At 36.5% G+C, this 21,491-nt stretch overlaps 1 protein-coding gene and 1 long non-coding RNA gene across 5 annotated transcripts in view; one reads left to right on the top strand and one right to left on the bottom strand.

Moving 5' to 3' along the window:
* The window catches only part of tup (LIM1_Isl and LIM2_Isl domain-containing protein tup), a 46,632-nt gene that overhangs the window by 10,334 nt on the left and 14,807 nt on the right, over positions 1-21,491 (bottom strand). The window contains exons 1-3 of one of the 4 annotated variants that reach the window (XM_089170971.1): positions 13,918-14,058; positions 13,429-13,783; positions 11,685-12,630 (exon numbers count right to left, since the gene is read on the bottom strand). The exons of 1 other annotated variant lie outside the window; for it this stretch is intronic. In XM_089170971.1, coding sequence (XP_089027097.1) covers positions 11,685-11,802 — 118 coding nt within the window. In that variant the 5' untranslated portion in view covers positions 11,803-12,630; positions 13,429-13,783; positions 13,918-14,058. Of the gene's footprint in view, positions 1-11,684; positions 13,353-13,428; positions 13,784-13,917; positions 14,059-21,491 lie in introns of those variants that run through there. 2 more of the 4 variants (XM_015334940.2, XM_089170973.1) reach the window with 2 other exon arrangements.
* Positions 63-16,106, top strand: LOC149032963 (uncharacterized). Its single transcript, XR_016176084.1, has 2 exons — positions 63-163; positions 13,920-16,106. It is a non-coding gene; the product is annotated as an uncharacterized LOC149032963 (long non-coding RNA).

Genomic DNA, 21,491 nt, shown 5'->3' with positions numbered 1-21,491 from the left:
GAACCCGTGTCTTCTTCTTCTCTGTCATACGTGCTTTAACTCTTTCGATATTTTCATCATCATAACCAGCTACAGAGATTATCATTGATTTGTGTCTTCTATTTAAAATATCTATGGTTATTTTTTTGCAACGACGATTATTCCGATGATGGTGTTGTTGTAGGTACGTACAGAGATGAATTTTTTTCTCTTTTTTTCTCTTACACTTGCTCGTGTGTCAATTATATTATGGTAAATGTTATTAAGGAAATCGTTAGCTAGTATTTCAAGCGGTATTTTGATATCACACCGATAGGAAAAGAATGGCAGGTTGGTCATTAGTAAATTACGTCTCCCTTTCTGAAAGATACCAAAAAATGGTATTTTTTGTTTTTCTCAGGGATAGGATCGAGCCGGTTTTGTTTGGAACGTAGAAATCGTGTATCTTTGTGTGGATACCGAAACGGTCCGCGAGTTTTCTTCTCTTTCTCCATGTCAACGCGTCTCCGTAGAGTCGGCCGATAAAAAAGCCCGACCACCAGAGGATTCTCCGTAGTCGGGACCATCGAGCACACACATCCTATACAAAAAACGTAAAACGGTCTGTTTCGGATGTTGTGTCGTCATAAATTCACGCGACGACGTCTGACGATTTGTACGACAACTTTGCCGAGCGTACGCATTCCTTTTTTTCTTTCTTTAAAAAAAAAAAAAAAAAAAAAAAAAAAAATACCAAAAAAACAATATCATCCCTCTTTCTTTTCTAACAAATCTTTCAAAGAACCAACGAGATTTATGAATAACCAAAAAAAAAGAACAAACATTTTTATTCCAATATTCAAACTTGTTTTATATTTAATTGAAAAAATCATTAGATATATCCGATAATTATCTTTCCAATGCATCCTTGAGCTTTAAAAAATAAGTCAAACGAGCAAATAACCAACAGGCCATCCACGTGCTTCGAAAAAAAAAAACAGAAAGAAAAGTTAAATGGAAATGAAAAGTAAGGCCACGTTACGCGCGTTCTTTGCTATTTTTCTCACCTTTTCGATACGGTGTAAAGAGAAGAGACGAGACTTTTTTTCCTTTCGAATGGAACGCGTGCGACCACCATGAAAATTCTCGAGACTGTTCGGGATAAGGTCAGGAGTGTAAGAAGAAAGCAAAGAAGGAGAAGGAAAATACATGTGCATAGAAAGAAAGAGAGAGAGAGAGAGAGAGAAAAAGAGAGACGAGGGCAAGGTCGGTCAGGATCAAAGGGATTCGGGTAAGGAAAAGAGAGAAAGAAAAATATCATCTTATAAGTGTGTACTACGCGAGTGCAAGAGAGAAAGAAAACGCGTCGGCGTCCCATTAGCTTCCAGAGACGACCACACCGCTTGGTATCTCTCACTCTCTCTCTCTCTCTCTCACTCTCTCTTTTAAATCTGGTCGTGCGTACGAGCATCACACACATGAGTGTATGTATATATATATATAGTTCAAGGGTTGTACCACGCGTGTAGTCGAAGCTTCTTTACGCGCCGCATAAATAAGGAACATCCGAGTATCCGAACGCGTACTTATACTCCCCCCTTCCTCACCCTTCCTCACCCTACCTGACAATCCTTTTGTATTTTCGTTCCGACCAAACCTCCTCCATACTTTCTTTCTACTCTCCGTTGTAATAATAATGATTGCATTGCAAATAAAATTGATGGGGAAAAACTAGACGATCATCGTGAGGAGATTTGAAGGATTACCTTAGGTCGACGAAAGTAGATCTCAAATTTCACGCAGTAGACGACCGAATTGATCGGTAGCAAAACTGGATTTTGGTGACACGCTGTGAAAGGATAATAAAATTATGCGTGTAGAAGCCAGGCACCTTGTAGGAAAGAAGAAAAAAGAAAAGAAAGGACAAGAATTCGAGAAAGGTAGAAAGAGTGGGGAAAGGCCCGGTGCTACCGGCAGAGAGAACGTGGGTGGCGAATTGTTACTTTTTGTTCGACCGATATCTTTCCGATCTCTTTTTCCTTTTTTGCCTAAACCTTCTTTCCGAGAAAGGAAGAGAGACGAAAATAGTCAAGCTCTTTCCTTCGAGTTTCACTATGGAAACGATTGCAATGTTACGAGAATGAGAACGATAACGATGAATGATGAATCGAATCGATGTCGTGATAAACGATACGGATCTTACAGGGAAATTAATCACGAATGATCGAGAGTGAATTACTTCGAAGAATACTAATTCGTGGGACGTTCGATACGATCACAATGATATCAAATTGATTCAAAGTATATTAGATTGATATCTATCTCTACATAAGAATGATTTAAAAATACTTATACAAAATGAATACAAGTACACGTGAAATTTTTGTTCGTATAAGAAAAAAAAAACAAAAGGAAGGGAAAGGATAAGGATTGGAGGAGTATACAGTTATTGGTAAAAAAAAAAAAAAGAAAAGGACGAGGACGAGGATGGTAGAGAAAACGGCGCCGGGTCCTATGTCGAGGATGTCTGCTTGGCAGTTCAGAGGCGCCGACCTGGTGTCCCACGGCGTTCGTTTGGTATTTCATTAACACCTCCGCTAATTATTTCCCTTTTTTGTCCAGCCCGGCCAGTTTCGTAGCAGGATCGGGAATGCACCTTACAAGTCGCGGCTCTCGTTTCTACCATACGCGTGTGTATATGTTAACCATCTATGTGTTTATGCGAGGATGTGTTTGTACGAATGTGTATTATGCATTCTGTTAAGCTTTCATCGGTTCGGTTCGATGAAGGATACACATAATCGAGATGATCGCATCGAATGATCCTATGAATGATCCGTTGAAACGTGTTCTCTTCTTGGATATCTTACACTTCATAGATTTTATGGAACCGAAAGAGAGAGAAAGAGAGAGAGAAAGAGCAGTGCTGCTTCTTATTAGATCGAGATATCGAAACGATGCTTTTCAGATTTGTTCTAATCTAATGTTACTTCTACCGAGATAGCGAATTCTACCAGTGTCGATCGTAAACGAAAACATTATTACTTACAATATGAATACAAGATTATTCTATGTTATTATATATTCCTTTTAAATTTTTTCTAATCGTTGCTTATTTTTTCCCTTTCTAATCTATATCGTGCTCGTTATTCTTCTTCTTTTGGTCGTGGAAAATTGTAAACGGGTCTCGAGTTCTAATCGGTGCAGTGTGTATTAAAAAGAAAAAAGAAAAAGAAGAAGAAAAAAAAAAGGATGGCACACTAACATCTCACACAGGTACTAAATTTAGGATGTATGGTTAAATGAACGAAAGAGCGTCCTTAGATATCCCCTTGGTGAAATTTATGTAGGTGTTGGCCGTGGCTTTTATCAGTGAGCGGCGAGCGGCATTCCTCTGCGTCCACCCGGCGCCCCGACGTCGCCGAAGAGCAGGTTCTAATTCGTGTGTGACCCTGCCAACTACGATCCCTCTCTTTCCCCATGTCCTTTTTTTTCTCTACATTTTTTTTTTCGAAACATCACCCCGAAAGACTTTGAATTTCGTTCGAAAAACTAAACAATCTAATCAAGAGAAAGGAAGAAATTGCACGAAAAAAGATTGCCAATTGGATATAATATAATAAATAATGGTGCCTATAGTTATTTATACACGACGTTTCGTAATTAAAGTCCATGTAATCTTGGAGATACAATAAAAAATGTGTTCCTGTTATCGGTGAAAATGAGGTAAATTAATGAGCGAGGAATACGCGTTAAGATAGGCATAGAGCATCGATACTTTCAATCCTAGCCGTCGAAATTGATTTTAATAGACACGAACAAGTGAGAGGCAAGTAAAGGAAGGAACGAGCGCTTCTTCCTCTTTCTCTCTCTCTCTCTCATAGGCGTAAAGGCTTATAACGTTACACCTGAGACGACTAGTCTACGACGAGGACATAAATGCAACATTCTAACTGGTAGAAATCTTGGCGGCGGCCCAATTAGCAGCGATTCCCTATCTAATCCACGTTGCAACGAGTTTATGTGCGCGATGCATATTATAGCAAACACACACACACAAATACAAGTGCACACTAATGTATATAGGAAGAAAGTTTGAAAATAATCGGAAAAAAGGGTGTGACAACGTGAAGAGCAGACGACGCTCAAGATGAAACTATGAAATCACGTACTTTATCGAGATTTTTCGACGATAAAGAATATAGAAATAGTGTGAGAGAGAGAGAGAGAGAGGGGGGGGTGGAGGAAGGGGGTTAATCGTTACAGAATACAGAGATAAGCAGTAACGAAGTTACGTTTAACTTATGTTAGATATGCACCTTGCGTTCCTTAGAAAATCCTTTCTAAAAATAAAAAATTAATTAAGCTAATCCAACTAATCTTAGAATTGTATGCTAGTATTTCTTGATCTAATGAAAAGTGGAATTACTTGAGATTAGCTTAATCTATGTCTTTTTTTTTAAATAGAATAAAGATAACTTATATATACCCTTAAAAATGGAAATTCCTTTATCGTCTTATCGATACTAAAAATATCAAACTCATTAAGCTAATCCGAACCATCATTAAAATGTTATGTTGTTATTATTATGAATAAAATATAGTTATGACACACAAATACAAATATATATTATACGCTTTAACACTTACAATGAATTGATTGTCAATGATTTTCACAGTTTCAATAGAAATTGTTGAAAGAAAAATTGACATGGGTGTCGTTGCGTTGACAGTAAGCAGAAGACCCAAGAAAAGGCGGCACTTTTGGATTGAGTGAGAAAGAAATAGATCGATAAAGAAAAACGTTGAACATCGTAGGTTTATGGTTTATGGTCATCAAGTAGGAGAGCCATTTGGTGTTAGACTTTTTCTCTCTCTCTCTCTCTCTCTCCGTTACTTTCTATTTCCTTCTGGAAAAGAAGTCCAGAAGGCCCAGACGAAGGGACTCTGACCGAAGGACACCAAGGGACCGAAGGACGTCTTATCCCCCATAGAAAGAAGAGGATTGTAAAACGAAGCTCTCTTTGGGAAAGTTTTTTTGTCTTCCGTGTATTCTCCGGCGTGCAGCTTATGGTGTACGGCTTATGGTGCGAGGCTTATAGCGCATGGCGCCAGCTTTCCTCAAAGTTTTACGACACCGAGATCGATCTGCCCTCGTCCATCTGAGCCGTCATTAGTTCCCTTTAACGATCAGATACCCCTAGTTAAGGTTCTTCTTCTATCTACTATGTTACTTTCTCGGGAGGTCTTTTATCTTTCAATTTTATTATGGGTATTGGTAACCTCGCGAAAAGTATACATTCTACTCAAATTCTATTCTTTTTCAACAACTGTAAATAATTGTTTTTCTTTTTTTTTTTTTTTTAAGGAAACCTCCAACTTGGTCTATAATTATATTTATTACCTTGCATTAACGTTTTTTTACTTTTGTCTAACAAATATCGATAACTTTGTGAAAAAAGAAAGATAATTAAAACCTTTTAGAGTGTAATAAATAGAATTTGGGAATAGTTTATTTTCCATCGCGAACAATGGGCGTAGGTGTAAAATCACTTTTATATATAAATAAAAGAAACAAAAGTCTTCTATATCGCTAGTTCCATAATATAAGTTAAATGGGAAATTTGATAATTCGAACGATTTGACTATCATCTCATTTCTGAGAGATAAAAATAAAAAGAAATGTTTTGTTGTTTTTCATTCGGAACTTTGAAACGTTTTATCGTTTAATATCGAAATAATGATTAAAGATTTGGTTGAATAATATGAAGCGTATATGACACGGAATAGGTAATAATCGTTCGATACACATATACACGCATTGACAATATAGGTGTGTAACGTGTAATATCTACGTTCCGTGTTATCTACGCTCGGTGACATTCTTCGTGAGATACCTATAGTTGTATCGAAAAATCAATGCGCGTCCCGATAGATCAAAGGCGTACCGCGCCCGACGAAAAATGTCCACGGTATCGGACGAACATCCCGATAATGCGACGAGCTTATCGAATCGACGAACTGATTAGTTTCGCCGAGAACCAAGATAATGATCTGAATGTCGACGTTTCAAACGATATACTCTCTTGTACTCCATTACTACTTTTACCTTTTCATGATGTTCATCCAAACAAATACTATAAATCGATTGAATTATTTATTAAATTATTTGATTAAATACAAAATAAAAACTCTTGTTTATTATACATGCGAATGGTAACGTTGTTTACACGTTTATAACCAACTACGAAGAAAAATTGCAAGTTAGCGTTTAGATAAAAACTTATCTAAATCTTTATCGAAACATGTTTTCTACGCCAATTTAGTCCACGTGAGAAAATGTCATTGTGCTCTGACACGTAGAAGAGACACGCATACATGCGTCCATGTATTATTCTCGACCTGAATAATGGCAATTACTCAAAACGTTTCATTCTACTTGTTGCGATCAATTTGCCCAAACGAGGCAACGTGCCAAGACACTCTTTGCACTTTCCATGTTCTAATAAATCATTTGGAAATTTGGTGCCGTCACCATCGTTATCTTTTTGCGGTACTCTTTCTTTCTTTTTTTTTTCTTTTTTTCTTTTTCACTGCATCTCTTCACCCGCCAAAGATTTATCGCGGGAGCAGAAAAATATTCAAAGATTTTTCCATCTATTCTATATGATTAGTTTTACATTTATTTTTGTGTGTTTGTCGATAACTAAACAAAACAATATTCGTAACTCGTAGGAAAGAATTTTCCCGGAAGCGAAAATACGTACCCTCGTAAATTTTGGACCGACCTTTTCTCGGAAACATTTTCAAAATCCTAAACTATTTTGGTAGAAAAAAAAAAAAAAGAAAAAATAGTAAAAGTAGGACGTCGATAAAATCGTCTGGACAAGAGTAGGTACAATAGTCTCGACTACCGACTTTTTCCAAAAGAAAGGGAAGGGAAAGGAAGGGAAGAGATCCTGATAGATGGATGTCTACGTACGCCGATAGAAAAGGCCCCAGGCCTAATTCAATTGCAAGCCGCCGCTCCGCAAACACTCATGATAATTCAATCAAGCTCACCCCACGACGTTTTAACCGACCTTACCCCACTGTCATCCCACTGCCATCCCACTGCCATACCGGTGCCATCGTCATCGACTACTTCGTCGTTGCCGTCGTCGTTGTCGTCGTCGCTGTTGTCGTCTACTGCCACCCCTACCTTCGTACAACCACCCCTTCTCAAAGGATCTACTACTTGAGGGTGGAAACGGCTCATAATCCTCGTACGAGAACATCTGCACTCTAATCGGCTGATGATTTCTACCCAAAATCGGCCTCTATCTATATGTACGTGTGTGTATTTTACTTTCTTAGTTGTTTTTTCTTTTTTTCTGTTTCTGTTTTTTTTTTCTTCTATTTATGTAAGTTAACATTCATGAATATTGTTCTTTTTATTGAAGAGATTTTTACTGAAGAGAGTACAGGATGATAATTTGATGTCGAATGTACGCGTGGGTTTATTATTTTTGGAAAATTTAATTAAAATACGCGCGATTATTTTTAAATCTACGGATTTATTTGATTTATTATCGGATAATGTATTCGGTTAAAAATGTTTCAATTATTTTTCTATCTTCTTTTTTCAATTAAATTAAAATACGTGCGATTATTTACAAATTCGTAGAAAAATTCAAGAAAAAAAAAAACAAAAATATAAATCAGTTTTTTATTTCGAGCAAGTAGAATTAGGAATTGAATCTTATGTGTTTAGAACGGGAGATCCTTAGGCCGACGGCTTATTTTCAACGAAATGAAACGAGATGGAAATTATCTCTTGACGCACAAGTTATAATTGGGTTCTCTTACGTGTCGAGGACTCGAGAGGGTTGCTTCGTTTCCTATACACGCTCTTACAAAATATACCCATATAAATATATATATATATAATAATAATCGTACTCAACTTTACAACTTGCCAATCAACAAAGTATTATTATCGTACTCTTAAATTTGATACTTTGTCATAGAAAAGAAAAAAATAGAAATAAAAGTTTAAATTCATCGAAGAAAAATGTGAAATAAAAAAGAAAAGAAAAAAAAACAAAAATAAAAAGAACGCGAATCTAGGAGCGTGTAATATCATTCGAAACGTCTCACTCCTAATCGAAATTCGATCTATTAATTTACGATGTGGACTTTGTTGCTACGAAGCCAAGCTCGCGTGTCACGACCAAGATATCGATGTGGGTGAAAAGGAGACACAAAAAGAACTGAACCGTAGAAAGAAAGTGAGAGAGAGAGGGAAAGAAAAAAATCTCGAATTATATAGCAAGAGAGACACGCGTTACGATACTTATAGCGAAAAGGAGAGTGAAGAGAAAAATAAATAAAGTGAAAGAGGATAGGAAAGAAGAAGAAGAAGAAGAAGAAGAAGAAGAAGAAGAAGAAGAAGAAAAAAGCTAGAAAATAAAAATAAAAGTAAAAATAAAAAAGGAAGAAGATATTTAAATGTTTAAGTCGACGTCAGTGAGAGTTATATGCGTCGGTGAACGGCGGACAGAGGAATCCCACCATTAATGTCGTGGTAGTTTTCGATGCACGGAATGCTGATACCGCGTAACTCTCTTTCAGGGTCTAATCATGCAAATGTATGAGCCGTTAATTAAAACCGACGCAACGCACATTTTGCTGCTTCCCTACCGTAGTAGGATCGGTACTAACAACAAAGAGAAAAGAAACATAGTCGATCAAATAGAGACGGAGATATGAATTGCAAAAAGCGGAGAGCGTAAATAAAAATAAATAAATAAATAAATAAAAAAACATAGAAAAAAAAAAAATTCAATTCTCTCCCACACTTTTGTTTGCTAGAGTGAGTGAGAGAAAAGGTAGACGAAAAATAAAAAATAAAAATAAATTTAATTCTTTTCTACACTTCTGCCGCGGTCGTTTGCTACCGTCGACGATTTAAAGCGGCATGACTGGTTATTCCTTTTTTGGAAAAAAAAAAAAAAAAAGAAAACCCTTTCAAAGAATCACAAAATTCGTCGACGTTGAATTTCAGCTTGGTATATGTATGTGTTTGTCTTTCTTTATCGTTTGGTTCGATGATGTCCTGTCTCATAGTCTCACGAATGAAACGAGAAACAAAGAAGAGTGAAAATTATTAGAATAAAAATCGAATCGTTCGTTGATCGATCGAAAAAACAATTGCATAAAAATGTACAAGTAAAGTATTTTTTATTTTATACTTTTTTTTTATTATATAAAAAATTGCAAAGTAAAAAAGAATGAAAATGAAAGAAGAGAAAGTAAATTGATAATACGTATATATATATATATATATATATATATAGTGTGCTCGACAAATGCACCAATGGTTTTTGGATTACTCTGGATTATAATTACGAACGTATATTTGAAGTGGGATTTAAAGAGATCAAAATCTCGTCATTTAGTCGTCGCAGTCGCGGATTGAAATAATTGTCGAGTTTTCTATACGTCTGTATTCGTTTGTTAATTACATAGATTATCACAAATTTGACCTAACCAAATTTGTATCTTTCTCTTTTTATTTCAATTATTTTCTTTAGTAGATTCTAAGATCACGAGTTTATTTTTGAAATTGTGAAAATGATTGACAACAACGAGCCGTTGTATGCATTTATCTGTCACGATTTTTAATTGTAAATCGAGTTACAAATGAAATGAATTAACTGGAGCTACCAACCAGCTTTGAGCTATAACTATTACTGTTTTCTTCACTCTGGACTAGAAATAGTTGTAGAGATCTTTTATATCCAACAATAAGTCGAGGGCACATTATGGATCAACAAAGAATGTCCAATCTCCTGATCGAGTTTGACCGCTTGATTTCAACTTACCTCCTTTCTCTCTCTCTCTTGCCATTTATTATGAAATGTTCACACTTTGAAATCGTTTGAAAACACGCATTAACATTATCGAATGAAGAAAACGATAGTCGAGACTTTAACGAGGTACGATTATAACGATTCTATGCGTTTATGAAACTTTATAAGAGCGTTAGAGAAATTAATTAGCAAGCTCGATTATGTATCGTCTTTACGATAATTCTTTGGTGGGATGATACAGTAGAGATTCAAATCGAGTATTGGATTTTAAACGCGAACCAAATTACACCAATTCCAACGTAATCGTTATATTTTAATGACGAATGACAAATTGCATTTGCTCGCGAGCTAAGAAATAACATTTTTGTAAGAATATTCATTCATTAGAGTACATGCTTTTTAAACTCGAATAAATATAATTTATTGCATTTTAATTTGAAACAAAAACGAAGAGAAAAAAAATGTAGAAGATAATAAGAAAAAAAGTAAGGACATTTAGATTGATGCGACCTCGTTTTTAAGTTAGGTTCGTTGCATTCTTGTAATTATCGTTGAAGTTTCATTGCTAAATAATAATTAACGGATATTATTGTAGAAAGAGTATATAATATAGATCTCACGATAGGTTTGTCTAGAAACGTTGACGTTAGATAAGACCTTATCACAAAACTTATGAGTTGTAGACAAAACGTCGCGTCACGAACGACCAAACACTTGCTCTGTTATTTTCTTTTCTATTTTTTTTTGTTTTTGTTTTATTATCATCTTCATTATCTCTCATTTGAATAATTTATAGAAAACATGAGGAAATATAAAAAACTTGTTCTTCTTCGTTTGTATTTGTCCACCGGCTAATTTTTGATCTTTTCGCATCGAGCAACGAATATACTTTTGAAAAATAAGTAAAATAGCTCATTTACAAGAGAAGAAACGATTGTAATTGGTCATAAAGATTGTTCGCTAAACTCTTATGAGATCTTCCTTTCTTTCTTCATTTCTTTTATATATTTTCTTCAATTAAAAAACCTTTAATCGCCTAATTAAAGCTCTATGAAAAGGATAATATTACAAATAGTTCGGTTAGACTCTCATCAAAGTGTGTCTTTAAATACTCAATGAAGTTTTCCCATTGGTAAACCGATTTTTGTTACCTTTTAAAAAAGATCTCAATTTAATAGTCGGAAATGACGTCTTAATCGCTCGAAGGATCGATCATAAATGAATAATTATTATCCCATTGGTAGAAATAGAACACGTGTTCGTATTTTATTCGTTTAATGAAAATCTTCTTCATTCATATCTACGATTTTTTTATGTATTATCAAATCGATTACTATCGAGTACGGTTATTAACAGTTTCTTTATTCGATTAAAATAAATGTCATTGAGTAGGCTAAATCAAACGATTCTGTGGACGAAAATGGAAACGGAGAAATATTATGGACCGTGTTATATGATTCTAAATGGAAGATATTCTTTATTTAAAATGTGAAAACGATGTTATTGACAGAATTGTCAGGGATTAATGTTACGAAATGTGCGAGATTCGGGCGAGATTCGAGCGAGATCCGAACGAGTTATGAATATTTCGGGAATCCTATATTCGAGCTACGATTGTAACAACGTTATTTCTATAAGTATCCAACGAATGAAAGATCTATCAAAGAATAAAAAATAAATCAACCTTGTTCGATGCATCTTTAATCAGACACATTTCTTCTTAATAATCTTTCCCCAGATCAATTGAAATTTCATTAACATCCATCATCGAAACTAAATATTCTTTGAAAAAATAATGCAATCTTTAGAACTTGTATTTTACAACGAAATAAATCAATTTATATAGTATGATATATGAAGATTTGTACGTACTTTGCGAGGTCGGATCACCGGGTTCGTCCTGAATGTTAACTGGGGATATTTTGACTGACCTTGGAGGGCCCTGAAGGCCTAAGGGCCCGGGCCCTCCGCCAGCAACCGCCCTTTGCATAGCTGCCCACGCACCCCGTATTTCCGCTGCTCGTCCAACCCTGCGCGACTCGCGCGACGGTTTTCGAGCAATCTTGAAGGCTTTTTAAAGCACCTTTTCTTCTTTTTCTTTTTCCTCTTCGTCCTCGTTTTCTTCTTCTTCTTCTTATTACTTGTCTCCTTTTCCCTCTTAAACTTATCCCCAAACTTATTTCCAATAGTTCTCTCGTATTTATGTTTCAAATCAATCTCAAAATGTCAATGATGCAGCTTGCAGTTCAACGTTTCGTTCCTTCTTTCTATCGTTTAGTCGACCCCTGCCTCTGACTAATTGTTACAAATTAATTTTCGAGGATATTGATTTGATGTTATCGCGAAATCATTAACAAACAATTCGAGGGAAAATATTGTCGACGACCATCGCCATTTTGCGATCGAACGATGCTGACGAGTAAACCCTTAACGTACCCTTTCCTTTATCGCGAATGATCTGACACAAGAATAACAAAAAATATCGTTTAACGTTCCTTCGTCACGAGTTGTCACTTAGTCCCTTGGAATTAATTTCAATTTGAATGCACAGTTATCCTTTCCTTTCTACGATGCTATCACAAGTATTAATTATGTACTTAATTGCAAGTACATCTACCGTGCCGAGAAAAAAATAAACTATCATCACGACACATTCAAACAAGGATCCGTCTTTCGTTCACGTTTTATTATTTTCTTCTTATCGTCTTATCACTCGCGTTCCGTACAAATTGCAACGAGGACACGGCCGACGGAGGAGGAATCTTCTTCTCTCTCCTATACACAATGATGATGCTGATCGATGCGTGGAGTCGCACCACTCAAAAAACAGACAAATAAAATACGTGGGAAAAAGAGTAAAAAAGAGCTACGAGTCAAGAGGGCGAGAGGAGGAAGGGGAGGGGAGGAGATGGAGGAAGACAGAAGAGGAGGAGAAGGAGTAGTAGTAGAAGAAAAAGAAGAAGGAGAAGAAGAAGAAGAAGGAGAATGGGATTGATAGACGGGTGAAAAGAGGAAGAAAGGGAAGAGAGAGAGAAAGAGAGAAAGAGAGAGAAAGACGCGATCTCACGATACAACCCCAACGAGACTGACGACGCGGGGCCCTGAGAGGCACTGACTGCTGTTCGGCTCGGTCGCTATAGTAGAAACGAGTCGCCGCCGGCAGACCTAGTCTCACCCTTCCACTTCTAAGCATCCATCCCCACTGCTAGGAGCGGACTCCTCCCCCCACCAAGGATGCTCTTCGGCCGGTCGGGATCCTTGGGAACGCCCACTGGTACGCTACGAACGAGCTTCCGTCCTATCGCGAGGAAACGGTGGTATGCGTGCGTGCGCGCGCTACTCTACACGAGGACCGATTTGTTCTCGGCGCGGAGTCGACGCTGATGCTGGACCACGCCTACCGTGCTCCTCCTAGCTCCGACTATGCCGATTCCTGCATACAAAATGGCCGACCTACCTAATCGATTCGTCGTTCCGCGGCTTTCTCTCTCCCTACAATCCTTTCTTTCTTTCCTCTTACTCTCTCTTTCTTTCTTTGACTACTAAACTACTACTACTCTACTACTACTACTACTACTACCAGTCGTTGCACCTTCCTATAGGAACAACCACCTACTCTCGATACTTTCTTCTTCTTCTTCTTCTTCTTCTTCTTCTTTACTCTTTCCTTTGCTGCACTCTTCTTCCGCGTCGTCGACCAAAGCGGTAACCAAACGGTCGGTATATAACGTGTCACCACGCTCCTCTTTCGTCCCCCCCTTCAACTCCTTTCTCTTTCTACCTTTCTTCCGTTGGTTCTCGAGAGCGCGGTGGTCCAAACTCCGTTGATTTGTTCGCGGAGATTTGGCGGCCCTAGTGGTGGTAGTGTGTCTGGTACGCTGGCAACGTTGGTGGTGGTGGTGGTAGTGCGGTGGTTACCGTGCATCCCTCTCGGAGTAGACGTCGGCCGTCGATCGATTTTGGAACAAGTCCTACGATTTCAATGCTCCTATTACAGATGCATACTTTTTTTTTCTTTTTCAATTCCCGCGCAAATCCATGAAAATACTTACTGTTAGATATTTCATATATCGAATATTGAAATAATAGCATAATTTGGTCTTACAGTGTGACGATGGTTCACTGGAGGAATGCTTTCGGAGTCTCTCTGTTATGTTCTTCGCACCGGGCCACAATGAATTATTACGGCAACTCGAGTAGGGCTCACATGGCTTCGACACTCGAGAATCGAGAGGAAGAGAGAGAGAGCAAAAGAGAGAAAACGAGGAGGCTCTACACCAAAGAGAGCAGCATCTGCCCGGGATGCATTCGGCGCTGATAGCTTTGTCGGCTTTCCGCTCGTATACGCTTGTACGCGCTGAGCCGCTTAAGAGGCCTCCTCCTCCACCTCCTCCACCTCTTCCTTTTCCTCTTCCTCCTCTCTTCGTCCTTTCCTTCTCTTGTTGCCGCATCGCCATCTTTTCCTCCTCCTCCTCCTCCTCCTCCTCCTACACCACCTCTTTTCATCCTCGTTCAACTCGTACTCCATCAACTTGCTGCTCTAGCAACACCCTACATAGCCTTATTGTGTGTAGGTGCTGCGTGCGCACGCTTATAAATATACGATACAATATGTCCTCCTCTTCTCTTCTTTCGATACTGTTGAGAAAAGAAACGGACCCTTTTTAACGTCGATTTCGCGGAAAGAGAAGGGCGTAAAATGCTTTCCCGATCGATTCGTCATTTCTTCGCAATGGAAACACTAACAGAATTGTCGTCCTAAATATTAAATAACACGACTTAGGTGGATTAACGCTAAATCCTATCGATGCAATTGTATTTTTTATACAGAAAATATCTATTTCACTACGTTTTCTTTTTAAATTCGCGAGACCAAATTTCGTTACGAAGGGTTAAAAGATAAATAAAATATATTTTGGAAAAATTTGATTAAAAAAAAAAAAAAAAAAAAAAAAAAAAAAGCGCGGTCGTGAATTTTCATCGGTGGAGAAAAAAAAATTTCATTTTCACCTAAAACTCGCACCCCACGGTATTTGCAGTTTTTTTCATTTACTTTTTTTTCTTCTCTCTCTCTTTTTTTTTTTTTTTTTTTTTTTTTAAACTAACGTCGGCTCTCCTCTCTTTATGTCAAACGATTCGATCGAGTAAGGCGGCTTAGTTAACGCACTATTGGTGAACCTCAAAGGTTTTCTTTTGCTCTGTTGCCCTTTTTCTTTCTATTTATTCCTTATTCGCTAAAAAGTCGCGGTAGGCCGCCTTCGAGCGTGTGGTTGCTCTTTTTCCTGCTTTTTCGACCAAATTTACGCTTGAATTCCTTGCATCCTTGTTGCATTTCCTTCGATTATCGCACGGTTCTTCGCTTTTCAATCGATCCTTCATCTATGACCATCTTTCGTCAGAGTTTATTCAACGTTATCTGATTTTTTTTTTCTTTCCATATGCAATATTTTTTCTTTAAATAAACGAATACTTGAAATGTTGATTTTGTAATATTTGTAAATTGACACGTCGAGCGTGCAGAATAGTTAAGATTTTTAAAACGAACACGTTGAATACTGAATTTTAAGGATTTGTCAACTAACACACCGAACGTTGAATATTAAAGACTTCTTTGCCGACATTCGAGATTAAAAATAATTGATATTTTTTCAATGAAAATCTAATCAAAATATAATGACAATAAATTCTCAGTTAGGTGGATAAGGTGTTCTTAAGATAACAACGACACAACAACAACAACAATAACAGGAAGAGGGGGGAAAAAAAGAATTTCCATTTGGATAAATTTTTTCGTCTACCAGTCGAGAACTCGTCATGAATTTCTTAACGCGGCACTTTACACGAGTTAATATTTTCATAGGGTAGCGGGATGGTGAAAGGAGCAAACGTTCAACAGCGATAATTCATTTTCGCGACTGGCCGCGTCATTTAATTTTCATTCGGACATAAAGTGACGCCTTTTATTTACTCGTTAAGTCGTCTAGTCTCTGCCATAAGACATACCCTACTCTGCTTTCCTCAATGTTTCAAGAGAAACAGACGACATTTTCATTTTGTATATTGACGTTAATTAAGTTGGTTGTCGGATCATGTGACCCTGTCAAAATTGATCATTTATCGATCGATCGATCGATTCAATTATCTATTTTAATCGAGCTACGCGACGCATCTCTATCAATTTTCCCCTTTTCAATTTGAAAACTTTTCCTTGACATTGTGAAATTTCACATTCCAACAAAAATCTGACAATGAGAAGAGATTTAAAACGAAGATAAGTTCTCGTCTCGTCATGTATTTGCTTTACGAGCCCTCGTCTGGTGATTCCAAACCTATGCCAAACGAGAGTCTTTATCGCTTTGAAAAATATATTAGGCGATACAACATGCTTGCGTTGCATGCCAGTCTTCTGCTCACGTGTCAAAATATGAACTTAACAAAAACTTTGAAAACTCGAACGGTTATTGGATATTTACGTGCACACACAAACAGAATTTGTTTCAATTGTGAAGTAAACAAATAAAAAAAAAAAAAAAATAGGGCGGGTGGCGCCTTGGAGAGGAACGTGAAAGAAAAAAAGAATGGGGACCGTTGTCTTTGTCGTCGTCGTCGTCGTCGTCATTGTGAAGGAGGAGGAAAGCAAATCCCATAGCTACTTAAGCGGCTCAGGATGGCTCCAGGTTTAGCTAGTCGGGAATATGGAGGTCAATCGGTACCTTCGACCGAAGCCTTCCGACGAAAGAAAAGAGAACTTTAATCCGACCTAGGTTCCTGCCTTTTTATATTCCCCCTTTTTTTTTCTTCTTCTTTCTTACTTTATCCTTATTTCATTCTCTTGTATTTGCTTGAAACTCTTGTGCGCGCGAATAAATACGATTATAAACGGGCACCAGGTTGTTCAGTTGACTAATTTTCTAATACATATTTCTAACCATTATGTTTTTAAATATTACAAAAATATAAATGTAAATAGCGATTTAAAAAAAAAAAAAAAAAGGAAAAAAGATTGATGCGATGTGATAAGACGACGCGTTACGGCATCGGGGAGAAGATGCGTTTTAAATAAAGTGAACCGATGCAATGAAAATATACAGCCATCGCGTTGGCCATCGCATAAATCTACGCCCTGGTACCTACACTTAGCCATCGTATAAATATCGCGGCATTAGCCGTCGCAAATAGCTCGAAGGCGAAATTAGGTATTTATAGTGAAGGTCGTACGAACTTGTTGCTGCTACTGCCGCTGCTGCTGCTGCTGCTGCTACTGTTGCTACAGTTACAGTTACAGTTACAGTTACAGCCACCTTCGCTGAGAACCTATTGGTAAAGAAGGATGAACTCTCAACCGAAATAAAACCGCCGTTCAGTATGATACTGACCATAGTCAAAAATTTATACAAATTTATTCAATGATATTGTCAATTTTTGAGTTTATAGTCCAGTGTCATAATGATAGACATATATCTAGCAAATCAAATGACGTTCATTTAATCCTTTACCTTGCGAAGCACGACAGAGTACTGAGATACATATTATTAAGACAAACTGTAAATTAAATTCCTCTTTGAAATGCATTCCATGTGTATACTTAATCGATACGATATTCCAAAGACGACTTTCTCCATGGAAAGTTTGCGTGCGTGTTCTTCCGATGATGTGGATCGTACCTGGTAGTAGGAAGGACAGAAAGAAAAACAGACACAATACCAATGTTCGTTTTTCAAGGATTACGCAAAAATAAAGAACAAGCAAAATACCCCCATGGACAAAATTCTGACTCATTCCTTCAAATATTTGAAATGAAAGAAATTTTCTAAAATCTCGAACCTGTCTGTCTGGCTTGATTTTGGACAATAGAAAAGAGATATAATATAAAAGATGCCTATCGGGTTATATCAGGAAAATTCTGACTCATTCTCCCTTGGAAGGAAAAGTCTTATCGGTAAAGTCTCGTTAATAAGGGTATAAGGTCTGTTCCTAAAGAAATACAAATTCCCAACGGTTTTGTTCAGGTAAGCTCGTAAATTCTTAGATATGTAATGTTTTGATTTAAACGATCTTTGTTAAATCCATGAAAAATTCTATAGAAAGGAGAATGATATTTTCTTGGCGCCTTGAAGGAATTTGAGAAAGTCAAACGTGAAAGTGACTAATGTCAAAGTTCGACTGGAAAACTTTTGATTCTCTTGTGATTTGTACTCGAAGTAAAATTGTTTTACAATCTTTTTTTTTTTTTTTGATTTATTGGATCTTTAATTATTTACATTTATTATTATTTTACAATAACTGAGAACTATTAACAAATCCTAAATATTAATAATGGATGTATTTTTTGTTTTTTTTTGTTTTGTAAGAATTGTTTGTCCATTTAGGATCGTATTTGAAAAGACGTAAATCAAATATACGAGTTTAGTCGGAAAAGTCATTTCTCCTAACAATAAGAAGAGACAAATAAGAAGAAAAATAATAAGAAAATAGAAGAAGAATCTCTCGTAATGCTGGCGAAGATATTGTTTACGGTCAGAGAAGAAGAAATCTCGAAGGATGTGGTCGAGGCCCTTAGAACCGGAAGTAAAAGGAAGAAGGATCCTTTAGCTACCTGATGGTTAAAACACGAACACGATACGCGTCGTAAAGCCTGGCGCCAGGCGCAACGATACGCACTTAACGTTTACTGTGTACAGACGTGGTAGAAACCTTTAATATCCCTACTTTCTTTCGAGCCCTTCTTTCAAAAAGGGACAAAACTTTCAGGAGAGAATCAAGAAATTCGACACTTTTCGCTCATCCGTTGTTAGATACCTAGATACGTCATCGATTTAATACGACCACACAAAATGACTTAACTTTATTTTATTTTATTTGTTTTGTTTTTTTACTTTTTTCATTGAGTAAACTAATACTTTGGCGAAAAAATCAATCCTTTAATATCTCAAATAACTTTAGATCATTTTCATAATCATCTACTCTTATTTTCTCGATGGCGAGACATATTTAATTGGAAGGATAAATTGTAGATACTAGCTAGCCCTCCTTACTCCCTCTCTTCCTCTTTATCGTAAGCAAATTTACCAAGTATATTGGCTCCAAAATTGTTCAATAGAAAATTTCCTTTTCTATTTTCGTAAGTTCTATCTTTATCATTCGACACACCGGTGGCTCTTTAAAACGCGAACGATTTTTATCCCCATTTTCCCTCTACATCCTTCCTTCCTTCCTTCCTTCCTTCCTTCCGTGTTTAAAAATATTCTCCGATTATTATGTGTACTCGAATAAAAATATACAATAATGCATTCTTTTCATCGAATTATCGAAGGTGGAAATACAAAGTAAATAAATAAAACAAACAACAAAATGAACGATTAAAAATAAGATTTATCGATACATAATATAAAGATAGATGATTTCTCTATTTCACATGTTTCGATTATGGCGACATAGATCCGCGATCCGTCGGCGTACTTTTCACCAAAATACTAAATGTCCCATAAACATAGTAGTAGTAGTAATAGTAGAATAGTACTCTTCTAACTAACAGCTCTATAGTAGCAGTATACATATACCAATACTATATAATAATAATAATAATAATAATAATAACAATAATAATAATAATAATAATAATATAGTAATAGTAGTAGTGGTAGTAGGACCAGGCACCAAAGTATATGGACTAATATTCGTCTCCCTGATAGCATACACATAAACGTGTGTGTGTGTGTTGCGTATGTGAGAATGAAAATGAGAGGGAAAAAGAAAGATAGAACATACGTAGTATTACGTATATATATATACTACGTGTCTATGTATGTATATAGCACATATAGGAAAAAAGTTGAACACGTATACTCATATATGTGAGTATATAAGTATAGGGAAGGCGAATGCTATACTACCGGCGCACTCTGCACTTCGAAGCGCCGTTATCTCGGCACCATCTAGCCTGGCTAAAAGCTTCTCCCCATCAACCCTCCCTTTACCCCTCTCTTCCTCCCTCCCTCCTTCCCACTCTGGCAACCCCTCTTTCTCTTCTTCTGTTCTCTTACTACAAACCTTCACAGCACCCTTCTTTCTTTTCTTCTTCTTCTTCTTTTTTTTTCAACAGTTTCTTCTACTTCGTCTTTGTTCATTGCTTTCTATCTTTCTACCTCCTTCTTCATCTTCATCTTCATCTTCTTCTTCTTCTTCTTCTTCTTATTCTAAGTTTGTCCTATGTCCTAATTTTTTTCAACCAGGTCTAACCGAATGACCAAGCTACTACTGAACATCTTGTAACTTGTGTCCACCTCTTTGTCTGGCTTTATTATTCCTATGTTGTCTATTTTTTTTCCTTATTTTTATTCAACGAATATTGGGTTAGGTGTTTTTTTTTTTTTTTTTTATTAAAATGCATTTGGAATATTTTCTATTTCTCTGGTTGCGTCTATAATAATCGGTAGAAAATATCTTCTGTATTATTAGACCACTTCGATGAGAGACTGAAAGGTGTGAAAGGTCGAATGGAAGTCGATTACGATACGCCATTTTTCTTTTCTCCTATTTCATGCGCTGTGTTATTTTTTCCTTTTTTTTTTTTTTTATTAGATATTTCTTTAATTATAGATAATATAATTGTGTATTATATTTGTTAACCTATGGTAATGGAAATGAATTTTAATAAACATTTTCATTTCATTTATGGAAAATCTCTCTTTCAATGTAGTCGAAATCGATTTATTTTATAAATAAAAATTTAATCGAGTCTCGAGGACCATTAAACAGCAGCATCCATCCAAATTCTCTACCCATTTTATATTTTATTATAAATTATTTTGACATTATATTTATTGAGACCATTTCAATAATTTATTATACGATCATTTATTTTTTAAATATAAAATACTAAACGCGAAGCAACGACTGATCGATTATCGAATATTCGATCGATTAATTCGAAGAGTAGATGAACGAATAAGAGTCCTACTCTTTATAAAATACAAATTTGTTTGTTGCATTTGAAAGAGATTTCTTGTGACTTGTGCTTTGGTTACTCGCAAGTAAATGCGAATTGGAACGCAAGAAGAGGAAGGAAGGAAAACTTGGAAGGAGCAGGGGGTTGCGTCAGGGGGTGGTTGTACGTATTTACGCGTGGGTAAGAGCGACATCCCCTTTGCGCGGACTTGCGCGGACGGGCCATATCGATCTGCCGTTTCCAGGGCCGCTTAAACCCACGACTCACGCCCGAGGATAATAATTCATGTTTTAGATGGAATCGAATAATAATCCCTATTGAAGGAATTCCTTTTCCTAGATCTTCTCAACTTTTCATTTCGATCTAATAATAAGTTGGCTCGAACGTGACGACAACGATTCAACTTCAATTCTAATTTTATATCGATATTATTATTATTATTTTTTTTTTTTGATAAATAACGTCCAAATATTTTGTCTAACCATCGTTCTAAAATTCTAATCCAAGTAATATTTTGAGCACATGTTCTGTCGCGTTTAAATCAAGTCAAAGTTTCTAAGTAAATAGGTATAGTAGATAAATACAGGTATCTTCGATATCGAACGAGTTTCCAAACTTTGACATTTTACACTTTGCTTGACTTTACGAACAGTTAATGTTACACAAATGGATTAACTTCGTAACTTTTTTCTTTATCTGATATATTATATATATATAAGAAAAACTTATAG

This window comes from Polistes dominula, unplaced genomic scaffold (assembly GCF_049000335.1).
Source record: "Polistes dominula isolate Pdom_NZ unplaced genomic scaffold, Pdom_raw_medaka contig_31, whole genome shotgun sequence".
NCBI lineage: Eukaryota > Metazoa > Arthropoda > Insecta > Hymenoptera > Vespidae > Polistes > Polistes dominula.
Note: the sequence above shows the minus strand (reverse complement) of the source record. Positions and strands in the feature narration are given on the sequence as shown.